The sequence below is a fragment of the Aricia agestis genome, chromosome 18 (genome assembly GCF_905147365.1).
Source record: "Aricia agestis chromosome 18, ilAriAges1.1, whole genome shotgun sequence".
Classification (NCBI taxonomy): Eukaryota; Metazoa; Arthropoda; class Insecta; order Lepidoptera; family Lycaenidae; genus Aricia; species Aricia agestis.
The window spans coordinates 10,132,423-10,157,425 of record NC_056423.1 but is presented as its reverse complement, the minus strand read 5'-3'; the positions used below and the strand labels follow the sequence as shown (position 1 = coordinate 10,157,425).

At 39.4% G+C, this 25,003-nt stretch overlaps 1 protein-coding gene across 1 annotated transcript; it reads right to left on the bottom strand.

The window, feature by feature from the left end:
• Positions 1-1,487: 1,487 nt before the first annotated feature.
• Positions 1,488-23,153, bottom strand: LOC121735846 (sarcalumenin). The gene is made up of 11 exons (XM_042126802.1): positions 23,054-23,153; positions 22,780-22,918; positions 8,949-9,035; positions 7,510-7,860; positions 6,174-6,694; positions 5,508-5,829; positions 4,895-5,067; positions 4,272-4,463; positions 3,746-4,009; positions 2,941-3,104; positions 1,488-2,098 (listed from the first exon to the last, which is right to left on the bottom strand). The coding sequence occupies exons 2-11, from the start codon at positions 22,856-22,858 to the stop codon at positions 1,888-1,890; spliced, it is 2,364 nt and encodes a 787-aa protein (XP_041982736.1). The 5' UTR covers positions 22,859-22,918; positions 23,054-23,153; the 3' UTR covers positions 1,488-1,887.
• Positions 23,154-25,003: the final 1,850 nt, after the last annotated feature.

The window sequence follows — 25,003 nt, the reverse complement described above, 5'->3', positions numbered from 1 at the left end:
ATAATACAATAATTTTCAGCATCGTTTTTCTATATTGTCAGGTCTTAAATCTGACTAGATTCTAAGTAAAAAGTCAATACAGTCAGGACTCAGGAAGTCAAGTAGATCGATTCAGTAAAGTGGTACGGACTATAACGGTAGACGCTTTACTGAAACTTTTCATACGATACTGAACGTTTCTGGATATTGCATCACTTTCCTACACTTGTGCACGATAAAAAATTTCTAATGGTTAATAACCTACCAATATTACACATTATAAACCCAGTTAACACAATTTTAGAAAAAATAATACAAAAACACAACATCACTCTTTCACATTCCCGGCAAAACTCCCAGAGCTAAATAATTAACAACAACAATACCATTCTGTCAAGTAAAGGGCGGGAAAACTTTTTTATATCGTTTTTGGTTGCACAGTTTTTCTAAAGTCCGAAGTCGAATTTAAGTTTAAATAAATCGTCAAGGTGGTGATTGGTGAATGAATCAAGTCGGAGGATTTAGTAAAGTGTTTGAAGCTACCAGTATAAGTTAGGAAAGGGTCCAAAGAGTTTTGCAGGGTACACAAAATAGCACGCTTTCCGACGGCGACTACCCCACACGCATATTAAAATATGGTTAACTTTCTACTCTTATTACAAAGTACAGACTACGAACCAAATAATGGAAAGACATACAAAAGCCCAACATCACACATTCACATCCCTGCCAAAACTAAAAAAAATAAAATTATTAGGTATGTCCTCCGCAGCTGCCCCCCCCCTGCTAAAATCCATGTAAAATCCTGAGTACGCCTATGTGTCCTTCTTCGAGAACTTGCCACGGGCCTTGGGGCTACACCGACCAAAGAGGATATACACTATGCAACAACAGCGACGTGACTTGGTAGGTATGAATATATACCCAGGGCCAGATCCCAGAGGGCATATATGACATAACTAATTACTCTCACATGGATGAAACCTAAATAGGTTCTTATTGTCTCATGTACCTACTTAGATTACCTGCGTGTTTGTGGAGCTCTTTAGTCTTTCATGGTAGGTATAATAATAATAACTCCCACACCGGTTTCGGTGACGGTGGCAGGTTCCATTGAAACCAGGCCAGTTACGTAATTTTATAGTGCCCAAGTGTGTGCGCAATACACAAGAGCATTCTCTATTCCTTTTACTCTCATATACCCTGTGGGACGGAAGACCGACACGACTGGCGAGAGGTCAGGCGCAGGACCGACTTTTTACATGCCCATCCAACGCATGGATCATCTTACTTGTCAGACTATCAGGTGATCAGCCTGCATTGTCCTAACCAAACTAGGAATTAACATGTTTCCAACGCGGGAATCGAACCCACGACCTTCGTGTCAAGAGCCATGCTCTGAACCACTGGATCACGGAGGCGTTATGGTAGGTATATCAGGTAACTCATTCATTACTCATTAAAAACATGTATAAGGTTGTTGATTGCAAATGAAACACCATTATTTATTTATACTTTATTTTAATATTCACAACGTCTCGATCTAACAGAGATTCAGGGTAGAGACCGCAACGCAAATCTTTTTCACCCCCATCAGCACGCGCCATAAATTATAATAAATAGTACGTAACAACTTTCACTAACAAACTTAATGACTAGAATATTAAAATTGCTTTTGACATTCGTATAAAAATAATGTTAATAGGAAATTGGATGTCTCCTGCATTTTCTACGAGAAAAAAACACAAAGAAAACCGTCACCGTCGGGAGTAAGCGATAGCAAAAAAAAAAGTAAAATGCGATTTTCAACTAAAAAAAGAATCCAATTAAAAAAGAAATGCATAATGTGCCCAAATTGTCTATGGTCCGCGCCGGACGATGCTACGCGCGAGAGAACGAGCGGGTGTTTCAACTTTTGGGCATGCCTTGCGGTGTGGCGGTTTCGACCATCTTCTTGTATTTGCCGACGAGCTCGGGCAGGTCGTAGGCGATGGCGACGTCCAGGCGGTTGATGGGGCAGCCGCGGAAGTAGGTGCAGGTGGCGGACAGCTGCTGGAACTCGTACAGCGGGTTGAGGCGGAAGAAGTCGCGGTACGTCTCCGGGTCGGGCAGGTCGTACCTGGAAACAGATTTGTTGTGTAAAAGAAAAAGCGCCCAGAAAATCATCATGGCATGATAAAGAGTAAAGACTTTATGTCTCGGAAGTCACCAGTGCGGGTTTTAGCACTACCAGCGCAGAATTCTTGCGCCCAGGATGCTGGTAGTCCTGAAAAAAATGGCGCCCCTTTTGTTGACCTTCAGCGCCCCTTTTATAACCGGCACCCTGGGCAATCAAGCAGGTACGGTCCGAAGGGAGGGGGGGGGGGGGGGGGGTCACATGGGACATGACCAAAATCTAAGGTCAAATTGAAAAATGACAAAATCTTGCCAAATAATACAAGGAAATTTTTGCCAATCAATTTTTAGTATAGTGAGTGACCCCCGCTGCGACCGCGCCTGCAATCAAGGTAATTTCCCATGGTAATTTCCCACTATGTAAATTTTCACAGAGGTATTATTCCACTTATGAAACCAACCAAATAATTAAACCAACATACCGTATTTATTTACTGTACATAACATTTCATCAATGCGTGGTCCTTAAATGTAGGTCCCCATGCCAAGTTCTTTATTTTGTCATTTGAACTGCGCCTATATTACTATCCGGGCCACATAAAATCTAAATTCAATCGTAAGTTTATAGTAAGCATGTCGGCTGGGCTTGAGCCTTGACACAACCCGACCAATAAATCAATTTCTGTGGTGGTACCATCGGGGAAATAGAGTCCTAGGCAGTTGACAGACCAACTTCATTTGGTCGGATCATGTCAATTCAGTGTTATAATCTGTCTTGGCTGGGTTTGACGTAATGCGACCAAAGTACGTAGGAATCAACTTCTCTATTATTATAGTACAACTCACCTTGAGATGTTTGTGAGCGTGCTGAGTCCCTCGTAGATGTGGTAGTTCTGGGGGTTCTCGATGATGGCGTCCGAGATGAGCTTCCTGTTGCCGAATATCGTCTTGTGGTTGTAGTAGGTCGTCAGGTAGCAGTCCACCATCTTGGCGTGATTCCTCACGCGGACCTGGGGATATTTATTTATTTATGTCAATTCACCAGCAGAACATCGGCCTGGTGAACTATGTATCACGGCTGACGGTCCTACTAATATTATACATTTTTATTTCTATACCTTGTTCTAAAATGTAGGTTAAATTATTCTATACATTATTCTAAAAATAATGTATAGAATTAATTAAACGCTGATTTGTTTAGAATCTAAACAAACGTACGAGGACAAGGAGCACCACCCAGATATTTCGTCTAGGCTCTTAATCCTTCGATAGTGGATTCTTGAAAATCTATTGTTATTCTATTGTGTCTCGCTCACCGGTGAGCGTTACACAGTGTTACTAATAGTGACATCTCTCTTGCTCAGGCCTTTGTTTCTCTATTCCGCTAGGTATATTAACTTTATGGTTAATGTATTATTTAATGTATTTGAGTGTTTTTTTAACACATTATCTCTGAATTGAAACAGATTTGAACTTGAAATAACTAGGACCTTTAGACGAGTAGTTTTGTGTAAAAAGAAAGAAAAACTTTGAAGCTCTTTGTGAGTGGTGAGGTGTGAGTCGTGTCGTGACTTACATTAATTTGACATTAAACACACCAAATTAATGCTATCGGCACAAGTCACAATGTCAAACAAATATTTGTACTCACCGCGAATCTCCTCGCACTCGCTATCTTATTCTCGATCCTCTTATCGACGGCGTGTCGGAGGTCCCTGAGCAGCTCCCTCTCCTGCGCCTGCAGCAGCCGCACCGGAGCCCCGGCCTCGTAGGGCAGCGACCAGAGCGACACCGTGTACATGACCGGGGGCTGCGCCGAGCTCATCAGGGGGGATATGTTCCAGATGAGCGCGCTCTGTACGCGCATCAGCTCCTCCGGTTTGACTGTGTCAGCTTTGTTGAGGACAATGCGCGTCTGGAATTATAATGAAATACAGAGAATTCGCACACGGTACATTTATACGCTACAATAACTATTGGTGGAAAGCAACTACCGTCGCCCATGGACACTCGTAACATTAGAAGAGCTGCAGGTGCGTTGCCAGCCTTTTAAGTGGAAATACTCTCTCTTCTTGAAGGTTTGCAGGTCGTATTGGTCCGGAGATACTGCTGGTGATAGGTTGTTCCAGCGTTTCGGGACACCTTGCTCCTTAGTAGCTGAACGCCACTGAACTCACCTGCGACTCCCTGCCTTTCAGCTGATCCAGGATAGCCTCCGTCTCGGGGCCGACGTCGAGCTTGGACGGGTCGTAGACCAGGAAGATGATGTCGGCGCGGTCGATGAACCACTGGCAGGCGTCGTTGAAGGGGAACACACGCGACACCTGCTTCCGCACCTCCAGGATGCCCGGGATCTCAACGATGTTCACCTGAAGGCACAAGTCATAACCAACTACTTTTCACCAATTGTCAAGTTCCACCTTTCAAACATTTAGTGCCGATTAGATCCTGGGCTGCGTTATTTTATAAAATGGCTATCAATCTTCACGACCAGCGAAAATGGAGTTTATGTTGCGTTTACATTAGATATCAAGTGGAAACGGCTACCCTAACTTTTGTATAATATATTCTTCGGGATAATATATTCTGTCCTGACCGTATCGTAGATTTGTTAAATTCATGAAAGGCAATGAGTATTTTATGAAATGGCCGCATTTCATGAAATGTTTGTCAGTCCATTAGCCAAATCATTAAATAATGTCTGGGCAGATGGAATGCGATCATTTCATTAACTACATGAGTATTTTATAAAATGAAATCTATGATGTGGTCACGGCTTATTGAAATATTTAAGTCGAACCTTCTCAAGCAGCTTGCTGGGGTACCGCAGTCCCCGCAGACGCTCCTCCAGCCCCTGGCCGAACTTCTGCAGCCCAGAGAACGTCCAGTCAGCCGCCAGCTGCGTGCCGTCCAGAACCTCCGGCTCCTTGCCATGCATCAGGATATTGAAATATGCCGGTGATGGCTCGGCGCCTATGAAAAGCAATGACTCGTAAATAATTACCCCACACCGGTTTCGGTGACGATGGCCGGTTTGAAAGCCTGGCCAGTTACGCAGGAATAATTTTATAGTGGCCAAGTGTGTGCGCAATACACAAGAGCACTATCTATTCCTTTACTCTCATAGCCCAGTGGGACGGAAGACCGACACGACTGGCGAGAGATAAGACACAGGACCGACTTTTTACATGCCCATCCGATGAAGAATGATGAATCATCTTACTTGTCAGACAATCAGGTGATCACCCTGCATTGTCCTAACCAAAATGTTGGAAATAACATGTTTCCAATGCGGGAATTGAACCCGCGACCTCCGAGTCAAAAGCCAAGCTCTAAACCACTAGACCACGGAGGCGTTAACGACTTGTAAGTACCATATTATAAGGGCTTAAGTTAATTTCAGTCACACGTACCTGTTCTCAAAGACCACTTGGTGAATTCTATGCCGGTCAGGTAATTAAGTATGGAGGACTTCCCACCGCTCCACGGTCCCATAAACAGCACCAACGGTTTCGAGAAGATTTCAGGGTCACCGAAATGCCTATTGCTCAAGTCCCTGTACTTGTATAGACCCTCGAGGGGCTTGATGGAATTCTCGTACAGCCTCTTCAGGTCCCGAAGGATGATCTCCGCTGATTTCTCGATGGTGAGCTCATCTTCACTCGCATCTTCATCCAGACGAAGTATCTGGATGATGTGGTCCCGCGATCTCAGGTTCTCGGGTATTTCTCCAGTCTGAAAAATGTTTGTGGTGAAAATATTTGAATAATATCCCCAATAAACTGTAATTTTGGTGGTTTTTTTTCGCCGTGCACACGTGCACAACATCATCAAAAGAGACTATAAATAGGGTTCATTTTAAGGCAGGAAGTGTGTCTCTAGTATGTATGTAGTAGATGGCGAAAATATTGCTTCTAGCACAATAGGTCAAATTGCTCTTTCTGTTACCTACCACAATAAGGGGATTAATTGAAAGAAATAAATTAAAAGAGCTAGAGACATCTCTTTTACAAATCTCGCTTATAATTTATAAATAAGGCTCAAACTACTTATTTAATAATTAAGGAAAAAATTATTACCAGTAATAAGTCTTCTTCTGGGGCACCTTCCTGAGATTCCTCCTCGGACCCTTCCTCACCAGCCTCCTCGCCCTCTTCGCCGCTATCTTTGGCCTCTTCAGTGTCTTCTGCCTCTCTCTTTACTCTGCTTCCTTCTTCTTCGCTCTCTTTCGCGGCCTCAGCAGATTCATCTTTCTCCTTAGAGTCTCCATCCTCGGGTTTGTCTTCTGCTTCCTCTTTGGAATCTTCTTTTTCTTCGCCGGAAGCTTGCTCATCCTCTTTAGATTCAGCCTTTTCTTGAGATCCATCGTCCTCCTTTTTATCTTCTCCACTATCACCGTCGTCTGCTGCTTCTTTTGATGCATCTTCTGCGGCATCTTCAGTTTCAGCGCTCTCACCGTCATCCGCCTGAGACTCTGCCTGAGCTTCTTGACTGTCATCCATCACTTCTTTGCTATCAGCTTGGTCTTCTTGGCTGTCTTGTTGTTCCTCTGTGGCGGCATCCTCTTTGCTATCACCATCGGCTGCCACTTCACCACTGTCTGTAATCATAGAATCAAAGGTCAAAACGTAATAACACATCTTTATAATCTTTATTGGTTTTAGATTATTTTACTTCTACTTCCAGCCAGTTTTTATTTTGATAAAAGTAAAAACGTAATGTAAAGCAAACGATAAAGTATACTTAACTGCACCGTTAAATTTAATCTCTTTGATTTAATATTTTTAGTCTATGAGTTAAAAGTGATCGATAGAAATTTTATCAACTTCGACCATGGAATAGGGATGATGACAAGGTCAAAGATTAGCGAATTTTGTTAATAAAATAAAGAAATCACGGTAAAAAATAAGTGTTTCCAAAATTTCAGCTTGATAGCATTTGTAATTTTTTTTGTTATGCGCCTTCTAAGTTGGATATTTAAGTCGAATTTTTTTTCAATTAAATTTCTTAATATTTGTATACAATTCGATAACTTATGCAATTAAAAGCAACTTTTGTTATGAAACCACTTTCATAAACGCAATATTTAATATACTTGTCGAACAAAGTTGTCTCTCGATGCGTACAAACTACGAAAGACTGACGTCATACTTTCGTAGCACTTTGTGTGGAGCGTTTCGGGCAGGTCTATTTTATGAGATATTTGAATTGTCATATCTTGGTGAATTTTTAAGCTATTAGAGTCATTCTTTTAACGATATTTCTATTTTTAAGTGTCTTTCAATTACCGATAAGAAAAAAAATTGTCATCATACCTATTGTCTTTGTTACGGGCAACAAAAACTAAACATAACCTAATCATGACTCATGATCAGTGTATTTAAAAGAAAGTTGTATAGTTGAAATCAACAGTACCTTTTTCGGATTCTTTTTCTTCAGCAGATGCTTCTTCGCTGTCTCCAGCATCACCCTCTTTCTGTTCGGCGCTGTCCTCCGTATCTTCGACTGTCGCGTCTTCGGTTTCTTCTACCGTCTTGTCATCTGTTTCTTCTACTGTCGCGTCTTCTTTAGATGCATCACCATCGTCTTCCGCGGAAACTTGGGACGTGTAAGGTTCATCAGCTATTTCTACGGACGGTGCTTCTACTTCTCCGCTGTCCTGTTCCTTACTGTCTTCTGTTTCCGCTTTCCCTTCTTCTACTGATGTATCTTCTTTCGTATCGTCATCCACTGTTGCTTCATTTGAATCGTTTTTTTCTTGAGATTCTGAAATAAAAAGATAATTTGATTAAAATTTAAATATTAATTATGACATCTTTATTCTGATTTCAAGTTGGGTCCTAAATGAAAAAAAAACTTTTAAAAAGTTATTTTTCACGTGTTATTCACACATGAAAAGTGTAAACAACACTTCTAACTGCTACCCAATAAATGATTAAAAATAGGGGATCAAATCAAAAGAGTAACAGACGAAGGTTAGCATGAGTAAGTGTATTTACTGTCGTTACGTACCCATAAGTCTGTCACTTTGCTGTCATTATGTCACAACTTTGAACACGTTTCCCGCAGAAAATGCGAGTCCACTGACACATGAACGTGTAATAATAATGTATCACGCGGCTTAAACTGTACAGGTGTTGTATTTATTGCCAATTAATTTACAAACACACACTGTTTTTTGAGTCATAGGGAATTCACGTATACGTATTTATTAGGAAAGATATTGAAAAGATTACGCAACGTGTAACGAGTAACTAAAATTATTATTGACCTAATAATAATTTAACCTAACCGATGTTACAGATTTTAGTATTCTTCCTAATTAAGTGTCATTTATTCATCTAGATCAAAGTGAATGATAGAGCTTGAGCAAGCTTTTATCCAGCCCTCTGTTAAAGGGATTCGCGATTAACCGGACTATCGCCAGAAAATATGTCTATTAATATTTTATGAATAAAGTTTTTACCAACAGAGAACATTTTCTACATGCATAATATTATGCACCAACTCGCTTTTCTTCGTACATTTGATATTTCGGATTTTTTACTATCCGAATGAGTAACGACAACAATTAGTCCGGTAAATCGACTTTCTACAGTATATTGTACTAGATGAATCCCGCAAGTCCGTTGCGCCAAATTTGTTTATCGCGCGGAAACGGTATATTTTTGGGTACAAAAAGTATCCTATGTCCTTTTTTGGGACTCAAAGAATCTCCATACAAATTTTCAGAAAAATCTAGGTTCAGCGGTTTTTGTGTAAAGAGGTAACAGACAGACACACTTTTACATTTATAATATTATTAGCAATTAGTATGGATATTCAATATTACAGAGTATAAATAGATTACCCACCTGGCTCTACATCACCCCCCACTTTTTCCTTTAGCGCCTTCTCTATGTATGGACGGCATTGCGACTCCGACGGCACCTCCTCTTCCGCTGAAACACAATTAAACAGACGTTAATAATAAATTCCTTAAACACTAAATAGCAATATAAATAATTTCAAAAAAGATACGGCGTAGGGACAAGCTACGGCGTAGAGTCTACAGGTTACGGCGTAGGGACAAGCCACGGCGTAGAGTCTACAGGTTACGGCGTAGGGACAAGCCACGGCGTAGAGTCTACAGGTTACGGCGTAGGGACAAGCCACGGCGTAGAGTCTACAGGTTACGGCGTAGGGACAAGCCACGGCGTAGAGTCTACAGGTTACGGCGTAGGGACAAGCCACGGCGTAGAGTCTACAGGTTACGGCGTAGGGACAAGCTACGGCGTAGAGTCTACAGGTTACGGCGTAGGGACAAGCTACGGCGTAGAGTCTACAGGTTACGGCGTAGGGACAAGCTACGGCGTAGAGTCTACAGGTTACGGCGTAGGGACAAGCTACGGCGTAGAGTCTACAGGTTACGGAGTAGGGACAAGCTACGGCGTAGAGTCTACAGGTTACGGCGTAGGGACAAGCCACGGCGTAGAGTCTACAGGTTACGGCGTAGGGACAAGCTACGGCGTAGTCTACAAGTTACGGCTACGAATAACGGACAAGTTAAAAATTTGTACAATGTCTCTAGCTTCAAATGAAAATGACTGATAAAAATGTTTTTTTTTTAATAAATAAAAATAATGTATAATTACCTACGTCTTATTTCGAAGTGAATTTGAATCAAATCTTTTCAGAATTTCTACGTGATGACCTACCACCGGTTCCATTTTATAATAATTAATACAGGCAGTACTGTTTTTCTATATAAGTAAATTGACTAAAATTTATTGAAAAAAATATACCTATGTCTTATCGTACCTAATTTAAATATCACCCTATATTAACTAGGATATTTAATGTTACATTTTTCCTTGTAGTTCTTTCGTCATTTGTCAATTAGAAAGAGCAGATTAAACGATTGCTAATTCTTCCGACCACTTGGAGCACTCTAAATTCTTTTTCTAATGTAAGTTTAACGCCTATTCGCATTTTTGTAGTGGCAATTTAACCGACTGCGCTAGGAGGGTTATTTTAATTGTAATGGCGCCCATCCAACGATCGACTGATGCTAAAATAGATATATTCATCAACTAGGTTAACAATTATTATTAATATTAGTGTTACTCGATACATGTTGTATTGTTAGAAACTAATATTTTTTTCTGACATTAAATTTTCATGCGCAGGTGCTTGTTGCCAAATTCTTCCAAAACGACTTAACCGATTTTGATGAAAAATAAAGCCATACATACTACAGGTACAGAGAGTAATATAATATTATACGGCTGAGGAGTTTGTTCGTTTGAATACGCTTATCTTGCACGTACTACTGGACCTACAAAATGTAATTTGGCACAGGGGTAGGACATAGGATACTTTATACTTTACGTGTATGGAGCCACTCTTCATTAAATTGAATATAACTAATCGTTAAATGACTCTGAGTGCGCTTGTAAATTGGCAAACTATTATCTAGTAAAACTAATTTCATTGCATACCGCGGAAGTTTTCTTATCTGCAAAATCTATATATTGCTAGTTGATCAAAAGGAAAAGTTAATCCATTGAATTAACATCTGAATCTGACATTCTATTTTTGAAATGATGCCACGTGTCCGTGAAACAGTGACATCTAGTGGAAATGTGAACACAAATAGAATTTATAAATAGTTTTTATACTCTATTCTCACCTATTTTCACCGGGTGTAAAAAACTGTGACTTTAGGGTGTGTTATGTGTGTCCCTTATAAATTAAAATAAAGAGTTTACTGTGAAAGTAGCGGCACTGAAAGTTTCACTTTTGATTGCTGTGTTTCTATGAGAAACACAGTAATCATACTAAATTTCAACAAAATCGGTTTTGGGCGTGAAGAGGTATCAGACAGACACATTTTCGCATAAAATTTATAATATTAGTATGGGTAGTATGGACTAAGAAATAAGATAAATGTACTATCAGAGAAGTTAATTCATAAGCAGATGACGAATCTACGTAAATGGATCGCGTAACGTCAAACCTAGCAGAATAATCACGGCTACAATGACGACATTTAGTTTTAGTAAATAGTACCAACCATAATATGACGTAGGTCAGGCTGTAGTACAGATTATACCTATGGCACTAATTATAATATATAATATTTGATGAATGGCGGATAGTAGTGTAACCTTTGCCATTGTCCCAAACTTTAAAGAAGTATTAACTGAGCCTCCTATGAACTATCATCTAACTTAGGCGTGAATACATAAAACTTTTCCACTTTCTTACCACAGGAATCAAACATTTTTTTAAATGAAATAAGGGGGCAAACGAGCAAACGGGTCACCTGATGGAAAGCAACTTCCGTCGCCCATGGACACTCGCAGCATCAGAAGAGCTGCAGATGCGTTGCCGGCCTTTTAAGAGGGAATAGGGTAATAGGGGAGGGTAGGGATGGGAAGGGAAGGGAATAGGGGAGGGTAGGGAAGGGAATAGGGTAGGGGATTGGGCCTCCGGTAAACTCACTCACTCGGCGAAACACAGCGCAAGCGCTGTTTCACGCCGGTTTTCTGTGAGAACGTGGTATTTCTCCGGTCGAGCCGGCCCATTGGTGCCGAAGCATGGCTCTCCCACGTTAATAATTTTTATTTTAACTATATTTATACAGGGTGTAAAAAAACTAAGTGATAATACTTTAGGGTGTGTGTGTTCCTTGTAGAGAGTTCACTGTGAAAGTAGCAGCGCTGAAAGACCAAATTTTTTTCTCATTTTGTATGGGCAAGAGCCCGAGCGTCACGAGTTCCCCATACAAAAGTGAAAAAAAATTTGGTCTTTCAGCGCTGCTATATCACAGTGAACTCTCTACAAGGAACACGTATACATCTTAAAGTATTATCACTTAGTTTTGTTACATCCTGTATATGGAAACTTAATATTTTCACTTTTAAACGAGAAATAGCTTTAGTTTGGACTCTTTTCTTGTACCCATTAAACTACATATTTAACATGACCGTTTTATTCTATTTTAAAACTATTAACACAGTTAAACTACTATAAACTATGGCATTCGTGTCTATTTAACTAAGCAATAATTAAACGATTGTCCACCTACTATTTATTAAAACCAAAGTAAAGCTGCTAAATGTAACTATTTTCTTTTGTTGTTTAGAAAAAAAAAGACGGATTGCACTCCGGGAGTGCCGGCAGAAGTGAAAACTTGATTATTAACGTTGTGCATTATTTTTTTTAACCCATTTTTTATGAAAATCGATTTTTAAAAAAAACTTTTTTTTAATTAATCGAAACCCTTACAATCGATTAAAAAATATCGACAATCGAAAAAAAACAATCGATTGTTCGATTAATCGATTTCGATGTTACAACACTACTCTCCAACCGTCTTACGGTTTTTCGATCAGCACGGGAATCTGACGCGAGTTTCACAGTTTTTACCCGTCCCACAAAAATGTGCTCAACGCCGCTAAAGAAGTTTTCACTCCAAAAATATATACTTAATGATATTATGATTCACAAGATTTTAACCCCTTTCCTCGTCGTTTATTACAAAAATTATTCTAAATTGCTCACGAAAAATAAACTTTTAGGGACCTATCAGACAGAGACCGGTCACGCGTTCCGGCGTTCCGCGTTCGCATTCCGCGTTGCTTTTTACTGGTAGAAGAAATTATTGTTGGTTTTGACAAGCAAGTTGAACCAACGCAAGATAGCGCGACTTGAAGGTCAAGGACACTATCAACAGGGTGTTTGAAAACTTTCTTATGAAAACAAACTATATCTTGAATAAATTGTTGCGTGTTCTTTTCGTGAATGAATTGATAACATAAATATTTATCTAATAATATTTTAAGTTATGAAATATGATAGAGATTCTATCTTATGTACTTGCATTAGTTTGTTAATCTGTGGCCTATCTCCAATCCTTTCCTTTCCTTATCTTATACTATGTATTTATCTTTTTTTATATCTTTTGGACTAATTTTCCGAGTATGCAAAATACGTCCATCGCTTATAATTCTGTCTACTCTGGCTGTATTAACAATGACATAAGCTGCGGCTAAAAATATATAAGACACGCGAAGAAAAAAATTAGTCACCGTCTGACATGACGCGCGCTCTATATCAAACTGGTGCATATAAAATATTATATAATTGTTGGTAAATATAGCGGCTGACATAATTTATAACAGCTATTACACAACTTAATGATAGAGTGTATTGGCATCTTGGCATCGATCTCAAACATGTTGATAAGGGAGAATTAGCTAGACGAGTTTTTCTAGTTTTTACTAGCTACAGTGAAGCTCAATAGCGTTTTTCCTGTCATGCGTGTTGGTACCCGCGCGCGGATCTAGTCCGCATGCGGGTGACAACATGCTCCTGGCCGCGCGCGTGTTACCCGCATGACAGTACAAACTTCCATAAAATGATAGAATGCGGGCAACTTCACGCTTGACATGGAAAACGACCTTTAGAGTGGGTTGCACCAGAGGCGTGGTTATAGTTACAGTTATCGCCAAAGTTATGGTTATAGTAATTAAGGCTAACTTAACTTTAACCTTAACTTTGACCACGGAATTTGACAGATGTCTGTTGCGTTTATTTTTTGTTAAAAATAAACGCAACAAACAGTATAAAAAATGAATTGTCAAAATCGACAGGAAAAATATTATTATAACAACACTGTAATCCATTGTCAATTTTCACGAAAAAAATTCGATATAAGTTTGAGCGGTTATCGTTAAATATGGCGTCCTTAACCAAAGATTTGACATTTTACACTGTAGTTATAGTTAGAATTAAAGTTACAGTTATATGTAGTTGAAGGAAGTTGGTGCAACCCACCCTGGGATGCCCTGGATACCAACTTGGTAAGAACGTTTATCTTCTCATCAATATTATGTATATTTGTTACTTATTTTTAAAGGAAGATGACTACTTTGCCGGACCCAGAACTACTCTCATGACTAAGACGAATCTTTTAGGAATCTAATGATACCTCTCTAGGTCAAATGCGACTAACCATTACGGCACAAATTCAAAATAACCAACTGCCCGTTTTCACCAACAGCACCTAAAATTTAGGTGTCCCTTAAGCCAATATAAGGGGCACCTAACGTCAGTTTTGTTTTCACCGATGTTTAAGTGACACCTAAACCTAAAATTTAGGGGTGAATTGACAACCCCGTAATGCTAAGTACTCACATACAGTTTTGCTCGATAGTTATATATGTCGAAGGAAATGACATATTTGACATATTTAATTCTATCGGAGTCGGCTCGAAGCGAGCCTTCGAGCTGTCAGTTTTGCGGTCCACACGGTGGTTATTGCTCGATTTGGAGTAAAACTATCGAGCAAAACCGTATGTCAGTACTTAGCATTGTATTGGTGGTTGGTACTGGTGACGTATATTTTAAATAAAACAACCTATTTTGCGATTCATCCGTTTTCATTTCAATTCACTAAAATTTTAGGTGTTGTTGTTGAAAACAGACATATATTCCTCCATAATGTACAATGCTTAAAATATATACATAAAAAATTTAAACACGTGGAAAATATTAAAGAAAACGCATAGAAAAAATTGGTTCATGCCACTCGCCTAGTGCTGTAATGCTTTATCTATGTTGTATCACTATAACATATAAATAGCGAGAGTATTTTTGTTTCGATTGATACGATTGTCCGATTACATTATGCCAAAAATATTTTGCCGACGTACAACAAGTGTCTCATAAATTTATAACGAGATTACGAGAGTAGGTAGTAGCTTTAGTATGCCAAAATTATTTTCAACTTACGTAAGTATTAAGCTAAGGATATTTGCCAAAACGTGGTCCACATACATCTATACTATCTTATATATAAAAATGGATTTTTAAATGTGTTACTCTCGCTAAAACTTGAAATCGGCTGAACGGATTAACGGCTAATTTTAGCCTTAAAATATTCGTAGAAGTCCAGGGAAGGTTTTAAAGTGACACGAAGTTCACCGGGACAGCTAGTTTAATCTATATATATAAACATGGATTTTCAATTGTGTTAGTAACGCTAAAACTCGAAAACGGCTTAACGGATTGGGCTAAATTTAGTCTTAAAATATTCTTAGAAGTCCAGGGAAGGTTTTAAAGTGACACGAAGTTCATCGGGACAGCTAGTTTAATCTATACTAATATTATAATTGGGAAGAGTTTGTTTGTTTGTTTGAACGCGCTAATCTTAAGAAGGTCCGATTTAAAAAATCTTTCAGAGTTAGATAGCCCATTTATCGAGGAAGGCTATAGGCTATATTTTATTACGCTAATACTAATAGGAGTGAAGAAATAGAGGAAAGTGTGGAAAAAACGGGAGAAATTATTTGAAATGGCTTATTTGAACGCGCTATTCTCAGGATGTACTGATCCGATTTGAAAAATTCTTTCAGTGTTAGATAGCCCATTTATTGAGAAAAGCTACAAGCTATATTTTATTACGCTAAAACTAATGGGAGCGAAGAAATAGAGGAAAATATGGAAAAAATGGGGGAAATTATTTGAAAGGGCTTATTTGAACGCGCTAATCTCAGGAACTACTCGTCCGATTTAAATAATGATTTCAGTGTTAGATAGCCCATTTATCGAGGAATGCTATAGGCTATATTTTATCACGCTAGGAGCGAAGAAATACAGGAAAATGTGGAAAAAAAACGGGGGAAATTATTTGAAAGGGTAAGCCCTTTCTTTCTCCGAACTACTGGAGCAATTTTTCTGTTATTTGGCACAGATAAGAAGTAGACCACGTGTAGGAGATCATAGGTTATTTTTTTGTGGACTAATTTGTCTGTGAAATATCTAATTTACGCGGGCGAAGCTGCGCGGAACGTTTATGATTTGCGCGAAAACTATTCAATCTATTTTGATGGAATTTGATATGGTGATACTTTGAGTCTCGGGAAAGGACAAGGAATACTAATTTTGTCGGAAAATGTACGGTTTCCGCACAATAACCTTTTATGATTATCGCCTAAACTATTCAATCTATTTTGATGAAATTTGGTATGGCAATACTTTCAGTCTCGGGAAAGGACAAGGGATACTTTTTATTTACGCAAAAGTAGAATATTTAATAGCATTAGAACAATACAACAAAGATACATAATATAAGAAATTAATAGATCATCACCAACATAACACAGAAATATTACACAGGGCAAATATATAATACCGGCAATAAAAAACTACTATGGCAAAAGAACTAGGAGATATTTGACTCCTAGTATTTACAACAAAATTGATTTTATAAGGGGTGACAGTAACAAACTAAGTAAAACTAAGTTAAAGGAAAAATTAAAAAGTTATTTTTTGGAAAAAGGCTGTATACAGTATACTTAAATAGTAATACATTTTATTTTATAAGAGCACTTGATTATTCATTGATTGTTATTATTAATTTTAAGCATTATGTTACATAATAAGGTTTTGTTTTGTTTTATGAAAGAAGAAAAATATTTTGTTATTGAATTTTTAATTTATTAATATTGTTAATAACATGTGTTATATTGTTTAATTAGATATATTATATAAAATATGTATTGCAAATATCGCCAACTAACTGATATGCAGTTTGGCGGTTCTTAGAATAACGAAACAATATTGTAAAATACTTGAATGAATACTTAAAAAAAAACCCGGAAAATATACGTTTCGCGCACAATAAACTTTTATGATTCTCGCCTAAACTATTTAATCTATTTTGATGAAATTTGGCATGGAGATTGGAGATACTAATTTGAATCTGGGACAAGGAATGTTTTTTGTCTCGGAAAAATGTGCGGTTCCCACACAATATACTTTTCTGATTTGCGCGTAAACGACTCAATCGATGTACGGGAACAACTATAAACAGTCCACGCGGACGAAGTCGCGGGCAACAGCTAGTATAATATAATATTATAAAGCTGAAAAATTTGTTTGTATGTTTGAACGCGCTAATCTCAGGAACTACTGGTCCGATTTGAAAAATTATTTCAGTGTTAGATAGCTCATTTATTGAGGAAGGCTACAGCCTATAGCCTATTTTATGCTATATAATATATTTTTTTATGAAATAAGGGGGCAAACGAGCAAACGGGTCACCTGATGGAAAGCAACTTCCGTCGCCCATGGACACTCGCAGCATCAGAAGAGCTGCAGGTGCGTTGCCGGCCTTTTAAGAGGGAATAGGGTAATAGGGGAGGGTAAGGATGGGAAGGGAAGGGAATAGGGGAGGGTAAGGAAGGGAATAGTTTAGGGGATTGGGCCTCCGGTAAACTCACTCACTCGGCGAAACACAGCGCAAGTGCTGTTTAACGCCGGTTTTCTGTGATAACGTGGTGTTTCTCCGGTCGAGCCTGCCCATTCGTGCCTAAGCATGGCTCTCCCACGTTTAACACATTATCACGCTAAGACTAATAGGAGCGAAGAAATAGAGCAAAATGTGAAAAAATTGAAATCGCTTATTATCATGAGAACTACTGGAGCAATTTTTATGTTCTTTGGCAATTGGCACATAATATGAAGAATAGACTACGTGAAGAAACGTGCGGAAAAGTGTACGGTTTCCGTGAAATTCCTAAATTACGCGGGCGAAGCCGCACCGAACATCTAGTTTTGCATAATAAAGATACAAGATTACGGAATTGTTCCTACGATAATATTTTCAAGTCTGGAGTCCTATAACTCTAACTTCGTCATTTCACGATTGTTTGAGTCTCAAAACGGTTTCGTTGTACGGTCCCTGATTAGTTAGATTCATTACGATAACCTCGTTTATCGCGCGGGAACCGAACACTTTTCCGGTATAACAAGTATCCTATGTCCTTTCCCGGGACTCAAAGTATCTCTATGCCAAATTTCAGCAAAATCGGTTTGGCAGTTTGGACATAAACCCAAACTCAAATCTATACATAATATAATAAAATTCAGAATATTTTTTTGCAAATATTCTCTGAAAGTCTACATGGTGCCTACCACCGGTTCGGTAACTAACCCGGCGAGAACTGGAGAAGAACCGGCGTAAGAAACTCGTCAAAGAGATGACAGACATACATAATTTCGCATTTATAATATTAGATTGGCTTTTAGGACCCTGTCCATCTACATCCAACTCCATGCATATTCTCGATCACATTTTTCTCGACGCCACGCCGCCTGTTCGGTCTATTCAATTTTTTTAAGTTAGTTAAAGGTCTCAAATACCCATGGAAAATATTTTTATGGGAATTTAGACTTGAACTTTTGTAAAAAAGAAAATAAACACGTGTTTGACTATATTTTTAACCCCTAAAGGGGTGAACCGTGAAATCGCGGATTATCTCTATATTAGCTCGCTACTAACTTTTGATCCTAATCTCTAGCAGAACCAGATTTTATATTAGGGTCCCAAGTTCTAACAAACACAAAAATCATCTCTCTACGATAGGTAAATAAAAAATAAATTAGGTGTGAGATGGAATATGGTCAATTCATGAATAAAAACTAAAAGAACGTTTAGTTGAAAAATCTTATATATACATATTTTAAATGCGAAAGTGTGTCTGTCTTTCTGTCTGTTACCTCTTCACGCCCAAACCGCTAAACATATTTTGCTGGGTATGTAGATATGCTTACTTTTTACCCCAAAAAAATGTACGGTTCCCGCGCGATAAACTAAGGAGTTGCGGGCGTCATTTAGTATTATATAGACCTACGTATGAAACTTTCTAAGCATAAATATACGTGGGAGAGCCGTGCTTCGGCACGAATGGGCCGGCTCGACCGGAGAAATACCACGTTCTCACAGAAAACCGGCGTGAAACAGCGCTTGCGCTGTTTCACGCCGAGTGAGTGAGTTTACCGGACGCCCAATCCCCTACCCTATTCCCCCTTCCCTACCCTCCCCTATTCCCTTCCCCTCCCATCCCTACCCTCCCCTATTACCCTATTCCCTCTTAAAAGGCCGGCAACGCACCTGCAGCTCTTCTGATCCTGCGAGTGTCCATGGGCGACGGAAGTTGCTTTCCATCAGGTGACCCGTTTGCTCGTTTGTCCCCTTATTTCATAAAAAAAAATGGAAGTTTATTACTCTTTTACGAAAAAACTACTGAACGAACGTTGATAAATTTTTTTGTGGAAAGACCTCAGGGAAATACATAAAATGTTACGCCTTTGGATTACCATGATACACACACACAACACGCAACTTTTAACGATATAGCTTTTGGAGATAGAGCCTGTCTACATCTCCACGTCACGACGTCGTCAACGAGGAACGGGGCGTAACGTGGCTCGGTACCATGGGCGTATATAAGAGGGGGGTCCTGGGGGTCCGGACCCCCCCCATTACTATCCATCTTACTTGTCCAATCGACAATATATTATGTACCCACCGATTTTCATTGGCGAAGTACACGTAATATAATAATTATTATTATACCGTCCCACTGGGTGATGAGAGTAAAGGAATAGAGAGTGCTCTTGTGTACTGCGCACACACTTGGGCGCTATAAAATTACTCCTGCGTAGCTGGCCTGGTTTCAATGAAACCGGCCACCGTCACCGAAACCGGTGTGGGAGCTCTTATTTATTTTATTATACTGTGGAGCGTGTCCGTAGGCAGAGTAGGTATTTAGGCTGCTGCAGAACCCTTAATGGGCGAGTCCAACTCGCACTTGGCCGCTTTTTTTTCGTTAGGGCCCCCCCCCCCCCCTTATCAAAGCTATATATACGCCCGTGCACGGTACGTTAACGTACCGCAAAATGCACATCGCGATATAGCAACATTGTACGTCGCCATGCCTTGTAAAACTGCTACATTCTTCACTACTGATCTAGACGTGGACCGCACAATACGTATTCTGCTTTTGCTATTGTTAAAAAACGGAGACGTTACGTTGACGTAAATTTTCACGTCACGTCAACGTACGTTACCGCACCGTTCCACGTTGACGACGTCGTGACTTCGGCCAACTTACTTAACTATAACTGTAACTAACTTTAACTACAATACAAAATGTCAAATCTTTGGTTAAAGTAAAAAATGGACGCCATATTTAACCATAACTATAAAGCTCGACAAGGCTTTTAAATGAACGTGGCGAAAAAAGGAACTAACGGCTGTCATCATACAAAAACGCCATTTTTGACAGTTCTCCTTTACCAGCAGCGCCCCCGCCCACGTTCATTTAAAGCCTTGTCGGACCAGCAACGTCTTCTGTCAAATTCTGTGGTCAAAGTTAAGGTTAAAGTTAAATTAGCCTTAACTATAATCATAGTCCATAACTTTAACTGTGCAACCCACCCTAAAGGTACTACGATGTAACGTACGGACATGTAACACCCCTATGTATTTATATTTATAACATAATATTAGGTTCCTTAAGTACATAATAAATTTTTTTACTAACAAAATCTCCCGCGGTGGAATTTTTGACAAGAGCTGTTTAAATTATTTTTTTGCCCGCAACATTGATAGATATAACGTAACTTTCTATTGGTGAAAAAAATCGGTTCAATACTCCAGGGTTTAACCCTATAACTAACAGTCACAGACTTTTACCTCATAACTGAGACCATACATTGAGACATCGAGTCCCGGAAAAGGACGTAGGGTACTTTTTATTCCGGAAAATGTACAGTTTACGCGCGACAAACGATATTACACACAACGGAGTTGCGAGCTTATACTATTCAAATATAATAAGTACTGCGAAATCTTGTAGTGTTGATTTTGTTTAAATATGCATGTTAGCAAGTAGATATAGTTTTGCCTACAAAAATCAAACGAATTTACATTTCTTGCACGGGTTATTTTTGTTTGTTGAAATTGTCATACTTAACACAAACTTAGAGGTCTACCAGAAGCTGATTGCAAAAAATGAGAAAATAAATTGACTAGCAATACCGGGGTAATTGGAATAAAACATTTTGATCCTTTTTTTCCTTATTATTCTGTGTGTGAATTGTGAAACATGCAAATATAAAAATTCATCCAATGATCATGAAATTTAGTATAAGTATAGGGGGTTTCGGGGGGGATAAATCGATCTAGCTAGGAATCATTTTTAGAAAATGTCATTTTATTAGTAAAGAATTAAAGTAGGTAAACAAATAAGTATGCATAGCATAATGTATATTTTAATATGTGTGATAAAATTATTTGTCCTCTCATACAGTCTGTTAAAACTTACACAGTGAACACTAACTGAAAAGGTGTTAAGACCTTTATTAATAACTAGATGACGCCCGCAACTCCGTTGCGCCAAAATTCATTTATCGCGCGGGAACCGTACATTTTTTCAGGATAAAAAGTATCCTATGTCCTTTCCCGGAACTCATTCCACCCCCATTCCTTTCAGCAAAATCGGTTCAGCGGTTTCAGCGTAAAAAGGTAACAAACAGACCGTCAGACATAGAACTTGCACATAATATTTGGATGTAAATATTTTTTCAGGCATAATACTTCTTAATTATTTTACGTTTTGATGCTGTACAAATTAATCTAAAGTTCTGTGACCCTGAAACGAGCTTTATAATCTGCATTGGAGGGAATCGAACCAGCGTTAGTTTCACGCTCAGTCTAAACACTGTCACTTTGCCAACCTTCACCTATTCTTTGGTCATAGTTATTATAGACGACGCTGCCGTGACGTGAAGAGTGACCGTGAAGACTCTACCACGGTACTTGCATCCAGCCTCCTACAATTTTACCCCTGAGACTTTTATACTGAATAAAAAAGCGAGCAAAATCTCTGTATGCGAGTATTCGGCCGTATTCATCATTAAAAAAGATTTTAAAATATTTGAAAAAAGAACAGTTTTGACAGTTACACAAAATTTGACGCCATCTATTGTTTTTTTTATTGAATTTGAAGCAAAGACTGGGAGGGATGGATACAATCTAAAAATGTAAATAGTGCTGCGCACAATTTACGTTGGAATTTTGAGCCTTGATGGATTGTCATTGACTTAGCAAACTAAATTTAATGCATCTAAATCCGTAAACCCGCTAGCACGGTCTACATAAATAATCTGTTTATGAATGGGACTATAAAACAAATTCCTTGAAAACAGAAATACTGGCCAAAATAAATCGATAAAACTTTTATTATACACATCTAACGTTCATTTGTGCAATCAAAAATGTAACACTGTAGTTTTTACTTTTAAAACTCTACAAAAATGCGAATACTGACGGAGTATTTTTTAATTTTCAACAGAAACAATTTTAAACGCTGAAAAACAAGAAAATCGCTAATCAACTTCCGCAATTTACCTACGTATTTTTTTAAAGGAAACAGAAAAGAAAAATGTTTAGTGGGTAGTACACAAATAAATTTTTATGATAACCTACTCTTTAGCTCCACTAGCAAGTGTTTCTAGTACAGCTAGCAGTTACATAAAACTTATGATATTGACCTATTTTCTCATTTTTATAATCGCGCTTCGATCCTATCGTTTTTCACAAGATGGCGTCGCCTAGCGACTAACCCCTGAATTTCTATTTGCGGAGCTCTACTATCGCAATCGATTAGTTCGTCTCAACCTTACGAATCCACTCGGAAGTCGTAAACGTTTCAGCGTATCTCGCACGATAAACCTTTCTAGGTTATCTTCCGCCAAAAATAGCGGCCGAAAGCGCTTTTTACATAATTTCAGCGCAAGTTACAACGAAAATAGAAACGATGACGCGTCCGAGCCCACACGGCTTACCTCCCGCCGCATGCGCGAGCGCGGCCACGGCGAACAACACGCACAGGGTAAACCTCCATTTTAATCGTTTTGTCCACATTTCGATATGCCCTCAGGGGCAGCCAGTCATTTGCACAACACTCGCGCGCGATCGTTCGATCTGGGGAAGTACACCGGTGTATCCGCGGGTCGCATTCCGGGGAAGGCGGCCCGCGGGCGCCGTCCGGCCCGCGATCGGAACGCGGTTCGGATCGCGGCTCGGGCGGCGCGGGGATCGGAATTCGGGGAAACGCACTATTTCCGGAGACAGGCCAGCATCGCTGGTCGGAGGAGTACTGGCGCTCGCGGTCTTGAGCCGGGTCCAACACTGGGCGCGGAGGGGGGCCGGGGGGGCGCCGCGTCACTCGCCACTCGTGTCCTCGCGGAGACACGCGCGCCCGCCTGCGACTAAGGTCCTCACTCCTCACCAGCTTGCAGAACGTTTAGTGACAGTCTCACATAGTCTCACTTCCCTCCAAGTCAATCACGACAGTCCGACATAGTCTTACTACTTTTCTTACTTTCCTTCAAGTCAATGTGCCTTACCATTCACGAGTTACCACATGTCACATGAGTGGTCAAGAGTAAAGACTTGAGACACGTTGCAAAGAACACATTATTTGGACTCGCCTTTTCCTGTAGAAAAAGCTGAAATTATTCCCAGAACTCTACACACCACATTACCATGCTTAAACTTTAGTATGACTCTGCCCCAGAGACATGATTGCTAAAGCTTGGAGAAATACTTAGATACTTACTTACTATAAAATATGTGACATTTTGTTCGGTTGCCACCAGAGTCGCAGTGATGATATTCATTAATAAAGGTGTTGTTAGATATTTATATTGCAATCTGTGTACATAATATCAATTGGCAGCTAGTGCGCGCCACTGGCTATAATATTTCAACCTGCCATACTTCGATTGCAGCAATGCATACCCGCATATTATTGTCTAAGACCTAAGTACTAGACGTACAGCGCGGCTCTACCCGCATAGCAATTCCACGGGCACCGTACATATTCCCGCAAAAGTAGCCTATCGTTTTTCAATCTCGTGGTCTATGTGTGTGAATTGGCTTCGGCCTTCACTATTATTCATTAAATAGAGAAAACATAGAAATGGCTGTATGGGCAAAGCTCCCTTTGCCTGTCCCGACCGGGACGAATTAAAAAAAAGTCTATGTGTGCCAAATTACATAAAAAATCGGTATGGTAGTTTAAAAGAGTAAGCTGCATTTTTTTTAAACGGGCTTTGGCCCAGCACACATTCCCACCACTGCAATGATATTCTATGTTACTAACGTCACCACTGTATCTCCTGTGTCGCCAGGATCGACAGCGGTATCCAACCACGAAAACCCTTTGATATGATCTCAGGGAGCCCGAGGGACATGCTAAGCTGCATTCCAACAAACAAACTTTTAAGCTTTATAATGTTAATATAGACAATCTCTATATCAAGGGCCGTGTTCGTCGGCGTATTTTTGGACAAACCTTTTATTGCGCATGTCCAAAAGATGCCATGGCAACGACATAACAAGTTGCTGGTCAAGTCGTAAACAACGTCTTAATTGTTTATACATGATTAAAATAATAAAAGCTAAACATAAATACATAAGCCTAAATTGTCTAACAGCCGCACAAATAATTTATTTAACACTATGATAGTGTTTGATTATTTTATTTTGGAAAATATGGATATGGATCACTTGGAAAAATTTAAAAATTTAATTGTTTTTTTTTATGAAATAAGAGGGCAAACGAGCAAACGGGTCACCTGATGGAATTCAACTTCCGTCGCCTATGGACACACGCAACATCAGAAGAGCTCCAGGCGCGTTGACGGCCTTTTAAGAGGGAATAGGATTACAGGTTAGGGGAGGTAAGGAAGGGAATAGGGAGGGGTAGGTAATAGTCGATCAACTAAAATAATGTGTTCGTAGAAGTATAGGTAGAAGTACAAAGGAACTAAGATGAATATTGCGCGTAGCACGACACGCACTTGGTCGATTTTTCTTAAATTCTAATACTATTAATGCGAAAGTGTGTTTGTCTATCTGTCTGTCTGTTATCTCTTTACGAGATACTTTCCCAGGAATGAACATAATTTATAAAATGTACGGTTCACGCGCGATAAACTGGCACCGGGCGCCGGGCGTTATCTACTTGTTATATTCAGAATACAAATGCCTACGTAACATTAA